The sequence below is a fragment of the Candoia aspera genome, chromosome 1 (assembly GCF_035149785.1).
Source record: "Candoia aspera isolate rCanAsp1 chromosome 1, rCanAsp1.hap2, whole genome shotgun sequence".
NCBI lineage: Eukaryota > Metazoa > Chordata > Lepidosauria > Squamata > Boidae > Candoia > Candoia aspera.
This window is the reverse complement of record NC_086153.1, coordinates 259331140-259352149: the sequence shown is the minus strand read 5'-3', so window position 1 is coordinate 259352149 and position 21010 is coordinate 259331140. Positions and strand designations below refer to the sequence as shown.

The 21010-nt window shown below is 40.7% G+C and overlaps 1 protein-coding gene across 2 annotated transcripts in view; it reads left to right on the top strand.

Moving 5' to 3' along the window:
• NELL1 (neural EGFL like 1) overlaps positions 1–21010 on the top strand; it is a 545320-nt gene that overhangs the window by 355313 nt on the left and 168997 nt on the right. For both annotated transcript variants that reach the window (XM_063289567.1, XM_063289568.1), the window contains exon 14: positions 11938–12060. In XM_063289567.1, the coding sequence (XP_063145637.1) occupies positions 11938–12060 (123 nt within the window). The remainder of the gene's footprint in view (positions 1–11937; positions 12061–21010) is intronic.

Below are 21010 nucleotides of genomic sequence, written 5' to 3'. Positions count from 1 at the left end.
AAATTTTTAGAGTGCTCAGTAAATAGTAGGTATAGTTCCATATAGTTCTGCCATGCAGAAATTCATGAGATCATTCTCCAATGCATATTAATGTTATAGGTATATGAATTATAGTATATACTGTAATGTGGCAAGAGTTACATCATCTGTTTTCCTGCCTAATTTCCTTCCTGGATTAGCTACTCTATATGCAAAGGGATAAGGGGAAAAAAGAGCTCACAATCAATTATAGGTGTTACAGTCACACAGCACCTGCTGGATTGGGGCTATACATGCACTTACAAACAGGGATTTCTATCCTCTCTGAGAACATCAGTGATCTCTTTTGGTGTATAAGACAGCTGACTCATAGATCTCCTCTCTATGATAGGAAACTAGCTGTTAAAATGATGGTACAAAACTCAAGAGAGTCTGCAGCTCTACCCAGCAATCTCTTCAGTAGGGATTCAATTTGTACTGAGCAGGATGTATGCACCTCTGGAGACTGCAAAGTTGAATTCAAAATAAGAGTCAGGTTTTTTATATATACTCAGCAATATAGTTAATCATAAATAGTTCATTCCTATTAATTCTGATTGGCTCAGTTGCAATCATTTCTATGCTGTACATTGTTCCTGTCCCTGTTTTGTTGTTTATTCATGTAGTCGCTTCCGATTCTTCATGACTTCATGGACCAGCCCACTCCAGAGCTTCCTGTCGGTCGTCAACACCCCCAGCTCCCCCAGGGACAAATCCATCACCTCTAGAATATCATCCATCCATCTTGCCCTTGGTCGGCCCCTCTTCCTTTTGCCTTCCACTCTCCCTAGCATCAGCATCTTCTCCAGGGTGTCCTGTCTTCTCATTATGTGGCCAAAGTATTTCAGTTTTGCCTTTAATATCATCCCCTCAAGTGAGCAGTCTAGCTTTATTTCCTGGCATATGGACTGGTTTGATCTTCTTGCAGTCCAAGGCATGCTCAGAATTTTCCTCCAACACCACAGTTCAAAAGCATCTATCTTCCTTCGCTCAGCCTTCCTTATGGTCCAGCTCTCGCAACCATATGTTACTACGGGGAACACCATTGCTTTAACTATACGGGCCTTTGTTGTCAGTGTGATGTCTCTGCTCTTAACTATTTTATCAACATTTGTCATTGCTCTTCTCCCAAGGATTAAGCGTCTTCTGATTTCCTGACTGCAGTCAGCATCTGCAGTAATCTTCACACCTAGAAATACAAAGTCTTTCACTGCTTCTACATTTTCTCCCTCTATTTGCCAGTTATCAATCAAGCTGGTTGCCATAATCTTGGCTTTTTTGAGGTTTAGCTGCAAGCAGCTTTTGCACTTTCTTCTTTCACCTTCATCATAGGGCTCCTCAGTTCCTCTTCGTTTTCAGCCATCAAAGCGGTATCATCTGCATATCTGAGATTGTTAATGTTTCTTCCAGCGATTTTAACCCAAGCCTTGGATTCCTCAAGCCCAGCATGTCGCATGATGTGTTCTGCATACAAGTTGAGTAGGTAGGGTGAGAGTATACAGCCCTGCCGTACTCCTTTCCCAATCTTAAACCAGTCCGTTGTTCCGTGATCTGTTCTTACTGTTGCTACTTGGTCGTTATACAGATTCTTCAGGAGGCATACAAGATGACTTGGTATCCCCATACCACTAAGAACTTGCCACAATTTGTTATGGTACACACAGTCAAAGGCTTTAGAATAGTCAGTAAAACAGAAATAGGTGCTTTTCTGAAACTCCTTGGCTTTTTCCATTATCCATCGGATATTGGCAATTTGGTCCCTAGTTCCTCTGCCTTTTCTAAACCCAGCTTGTGCATCTGGCAATTCTCGCTCCATGAATTGCTGAAGTCTACCTTGCAGGATCTTGAGCATTACCTTACTGGCATGTGAAATGAGTGCCACTGTTCGATAGTTTGAACATTCTTTAGTGTTTCCCTTTTTTGGTATGGGGATATAAGTTGATTTTTTCCAATCTGATGGCCATTCTTGTGTTTTCCAAATTTGCTGGCATATAGCATGCATTACCTTGACAGCATCATCTTGCAAGATTTTGAACAGTTCAGCTGGGGTGCCATCATCTCCTGCTGCCTTGTTATTAGCAATGCTTCTTAAGGCCCATTCAACCTCACTCTTCAGGATGTCTGGCTCTAGCTCACTGACTACACTGTCAAAGCTATCCCCGATATTGTTATCCTTCCTATACAGGTCTTCTGTATATTCTTGCCACCTTTTCTTGATCTCTTCTTCTTCTGTTAGGTCCTTGCCATCTTTGTTTTTGATCATACCCATTTTTCCCTGGAATTTACCTCCAATGTTTCTAATTTTCTGGAAGAGGTCTCTCGTCCTTCCTATTCTATTGTCTTCTTCCACTTCCACACATTGCTTGTTTAAAAATAATTCCTTATCTCTTCTGGCTAACCTCTGGAATTTTGCATTTAATTGGGCATATCTCCTCCTATCACTGTTGCCTTTTGCTTTCCTTCTTTCTTGGGCTACTTCTAGTGTCTCAGCAGACAGCCATTTTGCCTTCTTGGTTTTCTCTTTCTTTGGGATGTATTTTGTTGCTGCCTCCTGAACAATGTTGCGAACTTCTGTCCATCATTCTTCCGGGACCCTATCTACTAAGTCCAGTCGATTAAATCTATTCTTCACCTCCACTGCATATTCCTTAGGAATATTAGTGAGCTCATATCTAACTGATCTGTGGGTCTTCCCTAATCTCTTTAGTCTGATCCTAAATTGTGCAATAAGAAGTTCGTGATCTGAACTACAGTCAGCTCCAGGTCTTGTTTTTACTGACTGTATAGATGTCCACCAACTTTGGCTGCAAAGGATGTAGTCAATCTGATTTCGGTGTTGTCCATCTGGTGAAGTCCATCTATAAAGCCGTCTCTTAGGTTGTTGGAAGAGAGTGTTTGTTATGCAGAGTGAGTTGTCTTGGTAAAATTCTATCAGCCTATGTCCTGCTTCGTTTTGTTCTCCCAGGCCATGCTTACCTGTAATTCCAGGTGTCATCTGACTGCCCACCTTAGCATTCCAGTCTCCCGTGATGAAAATAACATCTCTTTTAGGCGTGTTGTCCAGCAGGTGCTGCAGATCCTCACAGAACTGCTCTACTTCAGCTTCTTCAGCATCTGTGGTTGGGACGTACATTTGGATCACTGTGATGTTAGATTGCTTGCCCTGAATTCGAATTGAGACCATTCTGTCGTTTTTTGGATTGTATCCAAGCACTGCTTTAGCCACTTTACTATTAATTATGAAGGCTACTCCATTTCTTCTGTGGTCCTCTTGTCCACAGTAGTAGATCTGGTGGTCATTTGATGTGAAGTGGCCCATTCCAGTCCATTTCAGTTCACTGACACCCAAAATGTCTATCTTTAATCTTGACATCTCACCAATAACCACATCCAATTTGCCCTGGCTCATAGATCTTACATTTCAGGTTCCAATGGTGTGTTGATCCTTAGAACATCGGATTCGCCGTTCACCACCAGCACCGTCGGCCACTAGCCGTCCTTTCGGCTTTGAGCTAGCTGCGTCATCACGTCTGGGGCTAGTTGAGCTCATCCTCTGTTCCTCCCCAGTAGCATTTTGACCATCTTCCGACCTGGGGGTCTCATCTTCCGATGGTATACCGACATATCTCTGGTTGTACTGATCCATTGAGTTTTCACGGCAAGAATACTGGGGTGGGTTGCCATTACCTTCCCCAGGGATCGCATTTAGTCCGACCTCTCTGTCATGACCTTCCCGTCTTGGGTGGCCCTTCACGGTTTAGCTCATGGCATCACTGAGTTGCTCAAGCTCCAGCACTATAACAAGGTAACGATCCTTTGCTGAAGTCCTGTCCCTGTACGTAACTAATATTATGGATTATGCCAAATTAGTTAGGGGTTTCTTTAGAATTCCCTGAGAGTTTGGTGAAGTTTTGATTCCTTTGTCATTGTGCCTGAGTTTAGGGTGATCTTTTGAAAGAATACATGACTAATTGTAGATCAGGTTGAATTCCTCTGAGATAAGAGCATCACTAGATTATGCAGAATTATTTCACATGTCCTCCCATTGGCATTCACTTTTAACAATTCTGAAGAGAGAGAAATACTATTGTCAGTGTAGAATACATGATTCTGCTTTGCCATGGCCTCCTTCTTCCTAGGGCTGAGAGAGAATGACTACCTCAAGGTCAGCCAGCTGGCTTCTTGCCAAAAGGGGGATTAGAACTCATGGTCTCCCGGAACCAAACTGGCTCTTTATTACTTGATCGTTATTACATGTGTATGAGAGAGATGGTTATGCAATTGATTGGAAGCAAAGAGATTATGTTAAAAAAAGATTCTTATCCAGTTGCTGTGCAGGATGTTAAACGCTTTCACTGCTACAATCCCATGAAGTATCAACTCATACTTCAGTTGCAGAAATGTCTCATAAAACTCTAATGCCATATTATGCATGAATAGTTACTGACAAGTGTAATTGCTCACAAATGGACAGTAGATGTAATGAGCTTTATAATAGACTTCCTGAAATAAAACTCTGCAGCCAAGTACTTGCACCATACAAAATATGCATGAAAGAAAAGAACAATGGACAATCTCCACTGACTTTACAGAAACATGGAATTTGCCTCATGTTAAATGACTACCTTTGTGCTATCCTGGTATATAGTTTCTTCCAGGGTAATCTAGGCACTCCTGGGATGGAAAAATCCTGTTTATATAAATGTGTTTTTTTAAAAAAAGCAAACAAGTGATTTTATTCTCATGTCTGCTTCTGTGGCTTCTATGTACATATCAACTCTTCAGGGTGATTTTGACTTTGAACTAAAGTGCCTACTATACTCACAGCTGATTATATGCATACAGAACCCTGTAAATGAGTCAGAGTCAGCAGACATATTCCAGTTTCATTTAGTTTGTGCATTATTGAATGTTCATCCATGATAGTGTAAAGCTAACACTAATCACAATGCATGGATAGAAAGTAACTTCTCAAAGTCTAAAGAATTGTTGGATCTTACAAGTGCAAATTCCAAGTATTTTATGCAGAAATCAACACCCCATGCAGACATTACTCATGGTGGCACAATGATTATTTTCTTGATGTGTTAATCATACTTTCTTTTTAAGGACTGCCCAAGAATTCATATTCATATTGATCAAACTGAGGTAAAGGCCATTCTAGAAGAACAAATGGTTATGAGAAGATGGCTTCATGAATGTTTTGAAATCAAAGACAAATTGCTAATTGAATTATGTGATGCAGAATATTCTAAAAGAAGTTTCCTGGGGAAAGTGTTCATTCTAAACTAAGAGTCCAAAAAATGTTGCCATCGTTATTTTTAAGTGGCTTGACTGTCAGCCTCTACTGACACACTCCAGAAGGAAACTTCATATGAAAACACAGATATATAGGCTGTCTGTGGGTCTGTATTAAAGCACAAAAAATCTGCACTTACAGTCAGTGGTATTTCTGTCCTATTGTACACATCACACGAAATTCTTTCCTAAATTTATAATAATTTTTTAAATAAAGATCAGGAATATTATAATAACAAAATGAAATAGATTACCTTAAAATAATTTAGATTACCTTAAAACATTGAGAGCCAGTTTGGTGTAGTAGTTAAGGCATCAGGCTAGAAAGCAGGAGACAGTGAGTTTTAGTCCTGCCTTAAGCACAAAGCCATCTGGGTGACCTTGGGCCAGTCCCTCTCTCTCAGCCCTAGGAAGTAGGCAATGGCAAACCACTTCTGAAAAACCTGCCAAGAAAACTGAGGGAACTTGCCCAGGCAGTCTCTGAGAATCAGACACATTTTGAACAGATTAAAAAATAAACATTGAAATAGATTACCTTAAAAAAGATTTACTCATGAGAAAATATATGTAGGCTGTGATTCCACAATTACCTTTCTGTCCATGTATATATAATAACAGTTAATAAGTATTTTAGAATATTTGTCATAAATATGTCATACCCATGTAATTTTTGTAGACATCAACTTCCAAATATAAAATGTGATACTTTAAAAAATGAATATAAGTCTTATTGCAACTTAATATTATTCAGGATCACAGTCATCCATCTGCTTCTGCTCTGTATTACATGTTCTATTATTATTCTGTTTAGTGGCATTCATGTTGGATCTAAGTCTTTTGGGTGTTTAAAGAGAAAAGGGAGAAAGGGAATGCATGAGAAAGGGCTGTAATCTTAGACACTTAGATTCTGGCAAATGTGGCATTACCATGATGTTATCCCTGCTGGATACTAATGGTTGGGCTAGTACACAAAGAGAAAAAGTGATCTGTCTAGTATTCAGATCCTACATGTCAAAACAATCAGCTTGAACCTGGCTTGGTAGCAACATATTAAACCAGGTATAAAAGCTTTGGGGCAGACTGTTCCCTTTAACCGCTTAGCCATGACATTCTGCTCTCCCTGCAGTTTCTAGGACACCTGTAAAGGCAGCCCTTCATAAAACGAAGTACAGTGATTGAGCCTTGAAGTTAGTAGTGCAGGGGGGACTGGATTAGAATGATAGGTGTTTTGTAGCTCTGTCAAGAACTAATAGTATGCTCAGTGGCAGATACCTACATATCAATAGTTTTTCAAGGTATCTGGAGCAAGTTAGAAGCTATTGTTCCCAGTGCTGTCTGTCCAAAAATGAAGGTTTATAATGCCAGTGCTCTTTACAGCATACAGTATTCCAGCTTTTGGTGTTTCAGCATGAATCAGTAGACAATGCTTGAAAGCAAGCTTTTGCTCTCCACTAATCCTTTCCATTTGAAAAGACATGTTCCTGAGATACAATCTGCAATATTGAGAAAAAACGAACAAGAGGCATGGTGGAACTTTGGTCTCTTCTTCTAGCTGAGGTTCTGGATCTTCTGTTTCAGAATAGTCACAAGGGCATCTGTAGGAAGGGGGGAAATTATGAATTATGAGTGATGACATCATGCAAATACTGTGACTTACATACTTGAGTCAGATGTTGGGATGCAAGTTTGTATTGGTGGCATTTGTGTGTTGTGCTACAAACTGGTGCCTCTCACAACTCCAGTTTTATTTGTGCTATAGGTTATTAAACAGGTATGTACCAGAAGTCCAAAAATGAAGCTATAATTTATAAACAATTGAACAATTTATTAGCTAGTATTTGAGGCTAATGATATAAATACAATCAAATAATAAGCAGTTGACAATATGGGGAATATGGCACCATAAAGTTCATATGAAGTAACTAAATGAGAAGCAATAATCCATGAGGATTTAGCACTTTGTTCAATCTAGGGAGAGAAAGGCAAGCATTTAGAAAATGGCAACTGGAGAAATGGAGGAAGTTTAAGGATTTACTTTATATAGTGTTCAGCTATAGGAAAAGATAGAAATAGAAACACAACAAAAAATGCTAGAACTTTGGAAGTTTCCTGCTAAACCAAAGAGAGAAAGAAATGTATTAGCTGTAGGATTCACACACACAGGGAGAGCCCTTTTTGCACAGGTAACATTTTAACTGGTTGGGAATAGAGAATAAAATAGAAATAATTGAAGAGAAGAGGGGAAGCATATCCTTTGCAGCTTGTGCTCAGAGTTCTGGTCCTCAAAAGGTCAGTGTTAGATGGACCTTCCAACAGTTGGAGGGGAAGAAAGATAGGGAAAGGGTCCCTAAATAACAACTTTGCCACTGCTCATTGGCTGAGTTTGCTCAGTTTACTATTGGCTTACTAAAACCATGGGTCTTCTGGAGTCAGCCAAGCTACTAATGGGACACAAGAAGATTGTGCTTCCAAAGTCTAAAAAAACAAGATACTGGGGGGTTTGGTTCAGCACCTGTAAGACTCAGTAACATCCTACAGCTGCATTTCAGGTCTAAGTCAGTGGAAGATCTTTGCTTGAGGACCACACTCTCCAGTTTCGGGGTGTGGCTTCAGGTGATTCAAAGAGATTTTTCCTCTGGGATTAGCAAAAAGACTAGCTGGAAAGGGTGTCCCTTTCTGCATTTCTTCTGGGTGACTTCAGCTATGGATGGAGATGAAAAGTGGGAAAGAAGAGAACATAGCCCAGGAGAGAGAGAGTGGGGGAGGGAGAAAGGAAGAAGTGGGCTTTCCTATCTCATTTTATATGAGATTTCTGCCTGAAGCAAACATATTACTAGGCCTACCTTAGAAAAATGGTGGGAAAGATAGGTGGTCAAGTCTACCAAAAGACAGCCTGAAAGAGATGGGAGAAGGGGAAAAGACTGAGCCAGGTGACTAGCTTTGGTTATTGGCTTTCCTCCTGGCTTGAACAAAAAAGCTGACTTTTTTTTTTTTGTTAACAAAAGAGGTTTGAAGGAAGAGCTGATGAGTAATTTAAAAGCATATTGCCTGCTGCTCTGATTAACAAAATGAATAACCCAAGACAAGTTCATGCTTCTGACAATATTAGCTTTTATTTATTTATTTATTTATTTATTTTCTATCCCACCTTTATTATTTTTATAAGTAACTCAAGGTGGGGAACATATCTAATACTCCTCCCTCCTCCTATTCTCCCCGCAACAACAACCCTGTGAGGTGAGTTGGGCTGAGAGAGAGTGACTGGCCCAAGGTCACCCAGCCGGCTTTCGTGCCTAAGGTGGGACTAGAACTCTCAGTCGCCTGGTTTCTAGCCCATTGCCTTAACTGCTAGACCAATAAGTACTTTTACCAAAACCCAGCAATCGGTGAGGCAATCTGCAGAATCTTAATTTGGAAAGGTCATCCTTGGATCCCTTTTAATATTTTTATTCCCTGTTGCTACTAGAATTGCTGTACCATTGAAGGCACCCCTCTTTTCTTCCAATGGGCTCCTTTCCTCAACTAGACATTTCTGCATAAGTGTCGCAGCTTGACTGAAAAGAGGAACTATTCCCTGCGGTCAGCACTTTTGATTCCCTGGCTCGGCCTTAATATTGAGCAAACAGTGAGCCAAATTGGGGGTATTTTTAGAGAATGAGGGAGAAAATCATGTCATAGATGAATATCATAATGATTTGCTGCACTGGGTGGTGAAAGCCTGGACTAGATTGTCTGCTTTCCTGCTGTTTGTTTTAGGCTAGCTGGAGATTGCTGGGCATTTGCCTTTTCTTCCTCTGATGAAAAGTAATTCAGCTAGACCGTGACTGTAGAATGCCCCAGATGTATAACTGCTGTATTAAACTGGGCATTGATACACATATAAAAGAGCTGATTGGAAAGTAAATGAAATTTGCTGCTTAAGTGCCCACAAGTGCCCTCAAGAGGATGGCAAATTGCATGCTTTTTTATATAAGGCTTTTGGCACTACAGGTCTGAAAATAATTTCAGTTGCCATCTCACAATATACCCTTCCAAATTTCCTATGGCAATTGAGACATAATACACAATTGGATGAGACACCTCCCTCTTCCCTTTAGAGGTCTGTTGTGGCATTTTGCTGCAAGGCTGCAATATCATACCTAAAGGCAGAGATACCCGAAGCCTCTCTCTAATAATCTTTGGTAATAAAGATCCCATCAGTTCCCATAGCTGCTTGATCCTGGGTCCATGGGGTACAATTCTGAGGCTTGCTTCCAAATATCCAGTCTGCTTCCCTCTTGCTGATACTTCTCAATTTGGGTGTGTCATGTTGCTCTTGCAGTGACAAAGAAGAAAAATTCTATCTTCTTCATGATAGGCATTTGATATATACAGTTTTAAACCTGTTCTACTAGCTCCACTTAATCTTCTTTCCCTGAGTTGGAAAGATGAAGCCATTTATTCTTGCCCTTGTATAATCTATATTCTAAAACCTCCACTACTATCTGCTGAATCCTCACCAAGCTGACAGTATTCACATAATAAATGGATATTCATAATGTGAATCAAAGTCAAAGCAATGTGAAGTACTAGAGGAATCTGTAACTGGCCTCAACAGCAAGTCAACAATAACTACCTCTAGCTTTGAGGTAACAGTTCTTCTGCAGATGCATTTTGAAAGGCAATAGGCTTAATTATAGGAATGCTACATTGTTAATTCTTGATCAGTAAGATTTGCTTGCTGACCACATTTACTTTTTAAAGTGCTGCTAAGTAATGAGAAGTGTGAACAGCAGAGGGAATATGAAGACCAAGAACTTGTTTTGGGCCAGGAGGCCCTGATGACCATGACTCATGCCCTGATCACCGAATGTCTAGACTGCTGTGACACACTGTTCACAAGGTTGTCTTTGAAGACAGCTTGGAAGCTTTAGTTGGTTCAAAGCACAGTGGACAGACTGCTAACCGGCAGTAGCAGATTTAGCCATGTAAAAGCTATGCTATGATCGCTGCACTGGTTACTAATTTGATTCTGGATCCAATTCAAAGTCCTGATTATTGCCTTTAAAACCCTACATGGCTTGGCTCTTGGTACTTGCAGGACCATCTCTCCCATTAAGATTTGACTCACCCTATGCATTCTGGCATAGAGGTTTACTAAGGGTCCCCATCCCTCATGAGGTGGGAAATGCACCTTTTCAAGTGCTGTCCCCATGCTTTGGAAAACCTTGTCTTCCAAGCTAAAGAATATTCCTAACCTCCTGGCCTTTAGGAAATGCTTAAAACCTGGCTGTTCTTCAGACCACTGAGGTGCTAATAATATTAGCACTGCTGTAAGTAGTTAGCTAGTTAGCAGATTATTGCCTCATTTTTTAATATTAAATTATGTATATTTGGAATGAAGTATTGCTTCTTGAAAACCATCCTGAATCTAGGGAAAAGGGTGGTATATACACTACTGTATAAATTAAAAAAGTGGATGTTTTATTCCAGTTGTAAATAAAAATGGCAAATGTTGCTTTATTAGGAATGAACCCTCTAATGATTTAGGCTTTAGGTTTAAACTAAAATTACATATTATTAAAGACATAGATAATACTTACACCTTTTTTGAGTCCTGAAAAGAAGGTATGATTTGTGGAGCGGTGGCTTTTTTCATGTTTTCCTTGCCGCCTGTTAGACCTCCAGCACCAATATTTACATTTCCAAAAATGGGTCATGAGATGAATGAATTCATTTTTGACAATACAGCTTGTTGGCAAAGGAGATTCACTGGGGGCTGGAATCACAGTAAGGAAAGCAAATAGATAAAATTCCCCTAACTTCCCTTCTATGGTTCCCGTTTAAATGCCCCAGTTGCTTTTTTTATTAGGGTGCAAAATAAATGAAGCTGCTAGATACAGTATGTCTTTAAAGTTACGTGGAAGCTGGTATCTCCATTGGAACATCATGGCTGAAGTCATTAGAAAAGGTGGATATATCTTAGCCAGCTTTGAGGACAGCTTAAGAAAGTTTATCTTCAGATGGAGTGAGAAGATGTTTCTCTTCCCTGACTTGTCTCTCAACTCTGCTGGCATATTTGCTTCTATCCAAATTTCAGGAAACATGATTTTTCTTGCTAATTTATTGAATCAAATAAAATATTAAAGCTACTTAAAACTCAGGCCACTCTACCAAGCTCTATGCCCCAAAGGTAGGTGAAAGAGATCCAAGAGCTCTAATTAACCCTAACATCAACTCTAATCAGGTACCAAGAGCAGTGTACAAAGATGTGTCCTAGACAACTATTCTGAGTTGATCTAGTGAGTAGCATGTAGCATCAGGTTAAAAATGATGCTTGATGCTTTGGAGATAATTCAGTATTCAACATTTTGTTTTACTCAGTTCTACTTTGCTAATACTTTTATCCGGTAGTGTCTTTCTCCATATATAAAATACATGAGATGACCAGGTATAAATCATAACCTGAAATGGAAAAGAGTTGATGTCAGATTTCTCCACTGAATGTCTCTTTTGTGGCGTTCAGCTGTCACAGCAATCCAGTCATTAGTTACAAATGGCTTTTGAAATGTCAGATCAGCAAGCTGAAAATTTATTCTCACTTTCCTCTCCCTCACATTTTCTTGCATTGTTTTCTTGTAGAGCGTGATGAATGTGACAGTGGACAGCACAACTGTGATGAGAACGCAATCTGTACTAACACAATCAGGGGACATCGCTGCACCTGCAAACCTGGATATGTGGGGAATGGGACCATCTGCCGAGGTGGGTCTATTGCACTAACAACTTAATAAAAGGAGTGGAGGCTATTAATATTTTTTGACAGTTGCCTAGGTTCAGGCAGCATGAGATCTGGGTAGGGCTAGAAATTCCCTCTCTGATTTATCATCTGGCAACTGCGGCATGCACGGCCATTATGAGAATTGATTTGTGCATAATTTGCTACTGGGGAAAGATATTCTGAGGCCCTTTCAGTTTACTGCTTGTGCTTATTGCCGTTTAGCATAGTTTATTAACTCGTTTCATTGTTCTATAAATTGTATTTTTAAGCACTATGGTATCATGGATCCCCCTGTTATCTTTTAGGCTAGGTGCACATGGCTTTTAAGCAAAGGCAACTGCCTTTTAAACAAGATCCATGTGGTTTTTTAAAATGTGACCATATTTTTCTTTGGTAGTAGAGTAAGTTGCCAAAAGCCGGTGAATATGAAAAGTGGCAGACAGATAATGATTATTTTATTCTTTGGTGCAGTTTGTTTTACAGTGTACTTATATGCTAGTAGTCTGCATTTCAGAGATATTGTTGCTATTGTAAATAGGATGTGTAGTCCTAACACATGAGGAGGACACCACATAGGAGAAGGTTGCATCAAACCATACAGCGTTAATGACCAACCTTAAGATCATCTACTTCTTCTCAATTAACCCATTTCCAGGCTGTATCCTGCTGTCTATTGAGCTGTTGACGTAACAGCTTGGCATAAAGCCTTAAGCCACACTATAAAATGGTGGAACAATACATTTGAGTTGTATATTAGCATCTCCTAAGCCGATCAACACCAAATCAAAAACCATAATAACCAGCATATACTGGAAGAAAAACATAATCTGGCACAAGATAATTCAAAATTGGCATTCATACATACAGAAGGTAGATAAAATCTGTATATATTATAACCAAACTCTGCCCTGACCCAGATCTATAATGGTGTCATGCTGAATATCCATGAGAAATAGCTGGGAGAATCACTCCTTCTGGTTTCCCCACTCAGGTTTTGATTATATGTATCAATTCAGTCCTTTGTACACACTCAGATATGTTTATTAACAGAAAGTGTTTATTTTAGAACAACTTGGCATTCATTACTCACACTGGCAGTCCATAGAGAAATTTGTTAAGGCAGCCGGAAACTTTTCTGTTCAGGAAAAATTTAGAGGGCAAAGGTCAACTATCTACTGAAAATATAAAATAAATAAATATGGCTACTTAGTCTTATTATTTTGTTTGCTACTTCACCTACTATTGGCTTAATAAGGGAGCCCCCCTATAACACTTTAAGTAGTAAAATAAACCACCAATAATAATAGAAAGACCCAACCAACAAACTGATTGATGACTGATTGATTATGTGCCATCAAGTAATTGTGGATTCTTAGCAACCACATATTAGTAATATCAAGAAGGATGATTTCAGTTGAAGACCACACCTGTAGCTCCAATATATATTTATCCCTGAAAAAGTCTCTATTAGATTTCTGTGTCAGATTCTTTCTAGAAATCAGCTAGTTGCTAGATGTAGGCAAGCTCACCCTGGCAGTTTTTTTTCTTCAGAGTAGAAGTGGGCTATAAACTTTGCTTGATTTCTCTATCGGAAATAGCATAATAATTACTCTGGAGGCAGAAGGTTGATACCAGACACTCCACCCACTCCTAAGATACCCCAGCTATCACCCTTATTGTCCTCTGGTGAAATTTGTTCTTTAGTGTGTTGATTCAATTCCTCTACCCCAAAATAAGCTTTGGGGCAATGTTGTAGCCCAATCCTTTCTTTGGCTTCTGATGTCCCTGTTGCTTTTTCATCTTCTGCTACTCCTCAGTCCATTTCTTGAATTTCTTACCACAGGCATTATACCATCGGAATAGTCCTGCCAACTTTGGCTCTAGTCATTCATTTCATGCCCCAAAGTGAGGTAGATGAGCTCAAAACAAAATCTATACGGATATGCAAGTGGTAATTTTATTTAACTCCATCCAGCAACAGTGCATGCATTTAATTTAGGGAAATATATAGGCTGATTTTAAGCACTTATACGGTTTACTTTCACATAAGTGGACAGAGGATTATGGAGTTAACGTATACATTTCAGCAGGAGGTTTTTAACATATGCTTGACCTAACTGTAGCTGATTTGTGTCCCAAGGTGCTAGTAATAGTTCCACGATTAAATAAAAAAAAGATAATGTTGCAAACAAAACTGTTAAAAAACCTCAAGAGTAAGAAGCCATTTGATTATCCCAGTGGAAAAAACAAATGGTTAGATAAACAGTTTAGTGCCCTTGTGCCCTTTGTCACAAATTCTGCATGCTTTTGCAGGGCGATTAAGGCGAATATGCTCTCAAACTGGACGTAGAAACCATCTGTGAGGAGAATGGTTTGAATATTTTTTAAAAAAACAAACTCAGATTTGCTTGAAAGATTCTGTCAGCATAAAAATAGCAGGGCTTGCAGCAAAGGAAGGAAGAATAAGGGAGAAAGGAAACAAATTATGGCAGCTACAGTGTAGCTCATCAGTTGACATGGTATGCATGATAAAGATGAAAGGTGCTGATGGGTGAGTTCTGATATTTCTTAACTTCTTTAATGGGAACTGACACTGTCACCATCCTAATCCCCAACTGAAATGAAGGCAAAGTAAACATTTGCTTATATTTATACTCTGTCATCTTTGCCCCCTCCGTCTGCTTTTATTGTTTCTCTTTTTCGTCTGAGGACCAAAGATCTCATATAGGAGAATTGTCTGCTCAAAACAAAAATACTATCATCCACGGCTTCTTTGAAGACTTGTGAAAGCAGTGGTGGGGTGTGGGGAGGAGCTGGGGATTAACTATTTTCCTGATTTGAATCCTATGAGGAATTAGATACTCAGAAAAATATGTTTGTGGCTTCATCACTCTATATTACGTGATCTGTATGTGGAATGGAAGCTTTGGTGGAGCTGATTTAGATCTGGGAAACAGCATTAGAAAAAATGATTGGATATCTATCACGTGGTCTTAAAAGAAGTTGCATGGCCTTACTATTTAGAACAATATTATGTACCGATAATACAGTGCAATTTAATCAGAGTATTACAAAGTGCAAGTTAATTATATATTAAAAGTTAAAAGGTAGCTTGAGGTGGCAGTAGAAGATATTTCCAGGTTCCACTCATGGTTCAAAATCTTTAGAAATTAGAATATTAAAAATTCAATTTATAATCTGCATTACATAAATGGTAAAAGCTTTGTTCTACTTCATATGGTTTTACAAGTCAGGGCCTGTATAGTGACAATTTGCCTTAGTCTCTCTGTTCAAATTTAGGTGGGAACAGATGCATCCAGGCAGGCAATGAACAGATACAGTTTCCCCAACCACTTCGTGGAGCTGTCCATGAAGAAAGTGTGCATGATGCATCTCTTCAAACCATGTAGCTTCCCACAAAATCTATCTACTATAGTCATTGGTCAGGCAGCACTTCTGATCAGGCAATGCTACTGATCAGGTTATTTGGGATGGGCGGCTAATTATTATTGTTTGTGAGATGGGTGGCTATATAAATTTGACAAATAAACAAACAAACAAATTATTACATTTTTCTAAACATCATACTAAGTTTCCCTAAACATTCTTCTCCGAGGTGATACCATCTTCAACAAGCCTTCTGTGCAAGTTCAGACACCCTTTCAAAATAAATATTCTTTCAAAATGGGACATACTAAATCACCCCTCAAAACAAACAAACAAACAAACCCCCCACATAATAATATAGAGAATTAAGTAATGGAACAATCAATGAAACCCCCTGAAAATGACTTATTTTACCAGTATTGTAAGCCCTGCATAAACAGTTCTAATAATATATGATCCAACTGGAATTGTGTAAAAGAGGATATACATTTCTCAATCCCAGATTGTTTGCACCAGGGGCAGCCAATTGTGTCAAGAATTCATCCCAATTAATAAAACAAACCTTGGTCCTCTGATTGTTGCTACACAACACAGAGAGAGTTTTGTTTTTTAAACAGGAGCATCAGAATTATTTTATAATTTTTATTTGGTCAATTTTGTGGCGCAAAGAGAAGGAAACAGAAATGAAAATATATACAGTATTTTCTTTGAAAAAAAGGTGGCTGATTAAAGATAGGGTTTTTTGGGGGTAGGGGTGCCTTTGAGTCAGTGTTGACTCCTGGAGATTGCCTGGACAAGTCCCTGCAGTTTTTTTGGCAAGATTTCAGAAGTGGTTTGCCATTGTCTGCTTCCTAGGGCTGAGAGAAAGTGACTGGCCCAAAGTCACCCAGCTGGCTTCATGCCTAAAGTGGGACTAGACCTCATGATCTCCAGATTACTAGCCTGATGCCTTAACTACTGCACCAAACTGCCTCTCAAGTGTGTTCCTTTGAGTCTGTCTTGATTCCTGGTGACTGCCTGGACAAGTCACTGCAGTTGTCTTGGCAAGATTTTGGAAGCAGTTTGCCATGGCCTCCTTCCTAGGGCTGAGAGAGAGAGTTACTGGCCCAAGGTCACCCAGCTGGTTTTGTGCCTGAGGAGGGACTAGAACTCACAGTCTCCTGGTTTCTAGCCTGGTGCCTTAACCACTACACCAAAATGGTTTTCTCAAAAGATAGGTTAGCAGGTTTTAAACTTCCGTATCTCAGACAAATCTGGAATGATTGAAATCAGATGTTATCCCTGGTGCTGGATGCCCTCCATTTCACAAAGCCAAAATATGTAGGTTGACGTTCATGAGCAACAGGAACTTCAGAAAATGAATAGCAGGACACTAAAAACCTGGACTTCTCTTATATACATGACACTAATCTTGTTCTTAATCTAAAAAAAAACAAGCAAACAAACAAAAGTATTGGGTATTGACATGCTCAATATTTGTGATTGTTATGATACTTTCATGTACCAGTTACAAATATTAGAGTGGTGGTTACTCAGTACAGAATCTTTTTTTTTTTTAACACCCCATGATCATGGAACCCCTCCTACAAAAGTCAGGCTACCCTTCTTCCCATAATTATGTTTTAGAGAGACAGTTAAGACTTGTTCTTCCAATTTGAATATAATTTTCTGATTTTACTACAGCAAATGTTCAGCCTGCTGTTTTTAAACATATAGCTGGGATAACCCATTTTTCTTGGCTTATTTTTTAAGATTTCTTTATAGTTGTTTTTTCTCAACTTCTCATATCTTCTCAAGTGTTGGGTTGGTAGAGGAATAATTTTTAGATGTGTCAAATAAATGTATATTAAAATTTTCTATAATCCCTATTTTTTAAAATAAAATAATGTAGATAACTTGATTATGTGTGCCATACAGAACGTTAATTACAGTCATGGTGAAATAGTATCTGAAGGTGACCAACCTATGTAAAGTTTCCTATTCTTGTTTCAGTAGATAAGAAGTGAAAATCAGAGTATTTGGTGATAATGTGGCTGTCAGAGAGGGAGGTTTTAGTTAATATAACCATGATTTTGCATGCCTATGTGTGTGTGTGTGTGTGTATAAATAAATAAATATTATATATTCTCACCCCTATGGGTGGTATGTGTCTTTCCCAACCTCTGGTCCTCTACCAGAGGCCTTGGAGTTTGAGGGTTCTGCGCAGTATCTCAGCTGTTCCTAGCACTGCACTCTTCTGGACAGAGAGCTCTGATGTTGCTCCTGGGATCTGTTGGAGCCACTCTCCCAGCTTGGGAGTCACAGCCCCGAGTGCTCTTACCACCACTGGGACAACTTTGGCCTTCACTTTCTACATCCTCTCTAGTTCCTCCTTCAGGCCCTGGTACTTCTCCAGCTTCTCATACTTCTTCTTCCTGATGTTGCTGTCACTTGGCACCACTACATCTATCACCACCACTGTCTTCTCGTCCTTGTCTACTACCACGATGTCCGGTTGATTGGCCAGTACCTGCCTGTCTGTCTGGATCTGGAAGTCCCACAGGATCTTAGCCCTGTTATACTCCACAACCTTCTGTGGAATCTCCCATCTGGACTTGGGAGGGTCTAGCCCATACACTGTGCAGATGTCCCTGTACACAATGCCAGCTACTTGGTTGTACTGTTCAGTGCATGCTATTCCTGCCTGCATCTTACACCCTGCCACTATGTGTTGGACTGTCTCTGAGGCCTCTCTGCACATTCTGCACCTTGGGTCCTGTCTAGTGTGGTAGACCCCTGCTTCTGTGGATCGGGTGTTTGTGCCTGTTCTTGTGCTGCTATGATCAGTACCTCAGTGCTGTCTTTTAGTTCAGACCTTTCCAGCCACTGGTAGGATTTCTCAAGGTCAGCCACCTAAGCTATCTGTCGATGGTACATCCCATGCAGGGTCTTGTCCTTTACTTGATCTTCCTTTGCTTGATCTTCCTTCCATGTCTGCTGCAGCGTCAGGCATTCTCTCAGCAGCTCAACTTTAGGGGCCATCTTACTGATGTAGTCCTGGATGCTCCTGGGTTTCATCCAGGACAGTGGCTTAGATGCTCATCAGACCCTGCATTCCCTCTTTCCACCTGGTATACAGAATCTGGGTGCTGGACTTGGGGTGTAAACCTCCGTACAATGCGAAGAGCTTATGGCAGCCTCCATGTCCTCCTTTGGCCAACTCACTATACCGGCAGGGTATCTGATGACTGGTAGGACATACATGTTGATGGCATGGATCTTGTTCTTCCCATTGAGCTGGCTCTTCAGGACCTCTCTTATCCTTTGGTGGTACTTCCTTGCCTCCTCCTCATGGTTCCCATGGGACTGTGGGATACTGAGGTACTTGTAGCTGGTCTGTATGTCTGCTAGGCAGCCCACTAGTAGTTCCACCCCCATCAGTCTTAACTACTTTTCCTCTCTTTACTACCATCCGGCCACGCTTCTCCAGTCTGAAGGACTTCCCAATGACCTCATTGTAGATCCATGTGAGGTGGATCAGTGAGTCAATGTCTCATTCACCCTTGGCATACAGCTTGATGTCATCCATGTACTGTAGAGGAGGTGGCTGATGGTAGTTCCACTCTTGAATTTGCATCTGTATCCAGTCCTTGTGATTATCTGGCTGAGGGGTTCAAGCCCATGCAGAACAGCAGCAGTGCATCACCTTGGTATATGCCACACTTGATGGCCATTTGTGCAAGCTGCCTTGAGTTGACTTCCAGTGTTGTCTTCCACAGTCCCATTGAGTTCTTGAGGAAGGTCCTGAGTGTCCTGTTGACTTTGTATAGTGCTGGCATTCACAGATCCATGTGTGTGGCATTGAGTCGTAGGCTTTCCTGTAGTCAATCCAGGCTGTGCTCAGATTGGTCTGTCTAGACCTTGAGTCTCAGGCAACTGTTCTATCTATGAGTAACTGGTGTTTGGAGCCCCTGGTGTTGTTCCCAATGCCCTTCTGAGCTGTCCTCATGTACTGGCTTATATGGTCCTGAAGCTTGGCGGCTATGATGCCTGATAGGACTTTCCATGTTGTGGGGAGGCAGGTTGTTGGCCGGTGTAATGATTGCCTATCCTAAAATACCATCAGACTCATGAACAGGTTCATAAAGATATCTGATTTATTAAAGAATAGTATGCAGGATCACAAAGAAAGCTGAGAATGGAAAAAGCGCGCCAAATGCAAACTAAAAACCCTCAGTGCAAACGAGATCCCTCCCCCCATAGAATCTTCTCAGGCTCACAATCCCAGGTGCTCCAAACGGCTCCTGATGGTCCGCGGGAAAAGTCCTTGAGCAGAACACATAACCCAAACACATTCCAATGAAATGAACATAGATACAGAGCTTGGCACAAGGTTTCCCAGCAGCTCCCTCCCAACAGAAACACGTGTCAGCACCATGGCATGTGAAACGTTATGATGTACAGTGCACATTGAAACAGTGAACATGACAGCCGGTAGTTGGATGGTGCTGTTCCCTTGTTGGGGTCTTTCATGATCAGCCCTGTCCTACCTTGTGTTTAGCCAGTCTGGGTGGGAGCCTGCTGCTAGCAGCTGATTCATCTATGTTGCTTGGCATTCATGCACTGCTGTTAGTTTCTTTAGCCAGTAGGTGTGGATCATGTCTGGGCCAGGTGCTGTCCAGCTCTTCATGTTTTTGACCAGCTGTTGGATGTCTGCTACTGTGATGGTGACTGGTTCCTGCTCTGGGAGATTTCTGTGGTCTGCTCTTGGGTCCTGCAGCCACTTTGCACTGGTGTTATGTGTCTTCTCTTTCTCCCATATGTTCTTCCAGTACTGTTCAGTTTCTGCTGTTGGTGGCTCTGCTGTTACTGTGTTGCTGCACTGCAGTTGGGAGTACACCTTGGATGGTTCTTTGGCGAACAGGGCATTTATCTTCTTGGCCTCTGCTTCTCTAGTGCATCTCCTTAGCCTGGTAGCCAGTGCTGTGAGGCTTTGTTTAGCGGTCTCTAGAGCTTCAGATGGAGTCAGGCCCTCGTATTTTTTCAATAGCCAAGTCTTATCTCCACAACCTTCTGTAGTTCCACCAGCTGACTAACTTCTCTTGAGTTGCCTTGATCTTAGTCTCCAACTTCATTTTCCGGGGTGGGTGGGTGGGTATGTACTCCTGTTCTTCTTGATCATGTTGCCAAGCATCTCCAGGATTACAATGGCTGTAGCATATACTAGTTCATTGGTTTTAGTTATAGTGACAGTAGGGATTGTCACAAGGGCTCTGTTGGCATCTTCTAGCATACTATCTGATGGTACCTCTCCACTGAGCCTTGGTGAGCCTATATATAGATAATCTCAGGATTTATCTTCCATCACCCATCATTCTTTTAGTCATCAGTAGCCTTACTAGCCTTGTGGAGATTCCTCCAAGTTGAATGGGGTACTCCCTCCCATGTGTGAGAGGCAAGAGAGGGAGTATGGGTCATTGATTGAGAAGGATTGTATGGAAATACTCGCCTCCTGAGTGAGAGACAGGGGGCGAGGAGTAGTGGTTGGTGTTCCCCCTCCTGACCAGT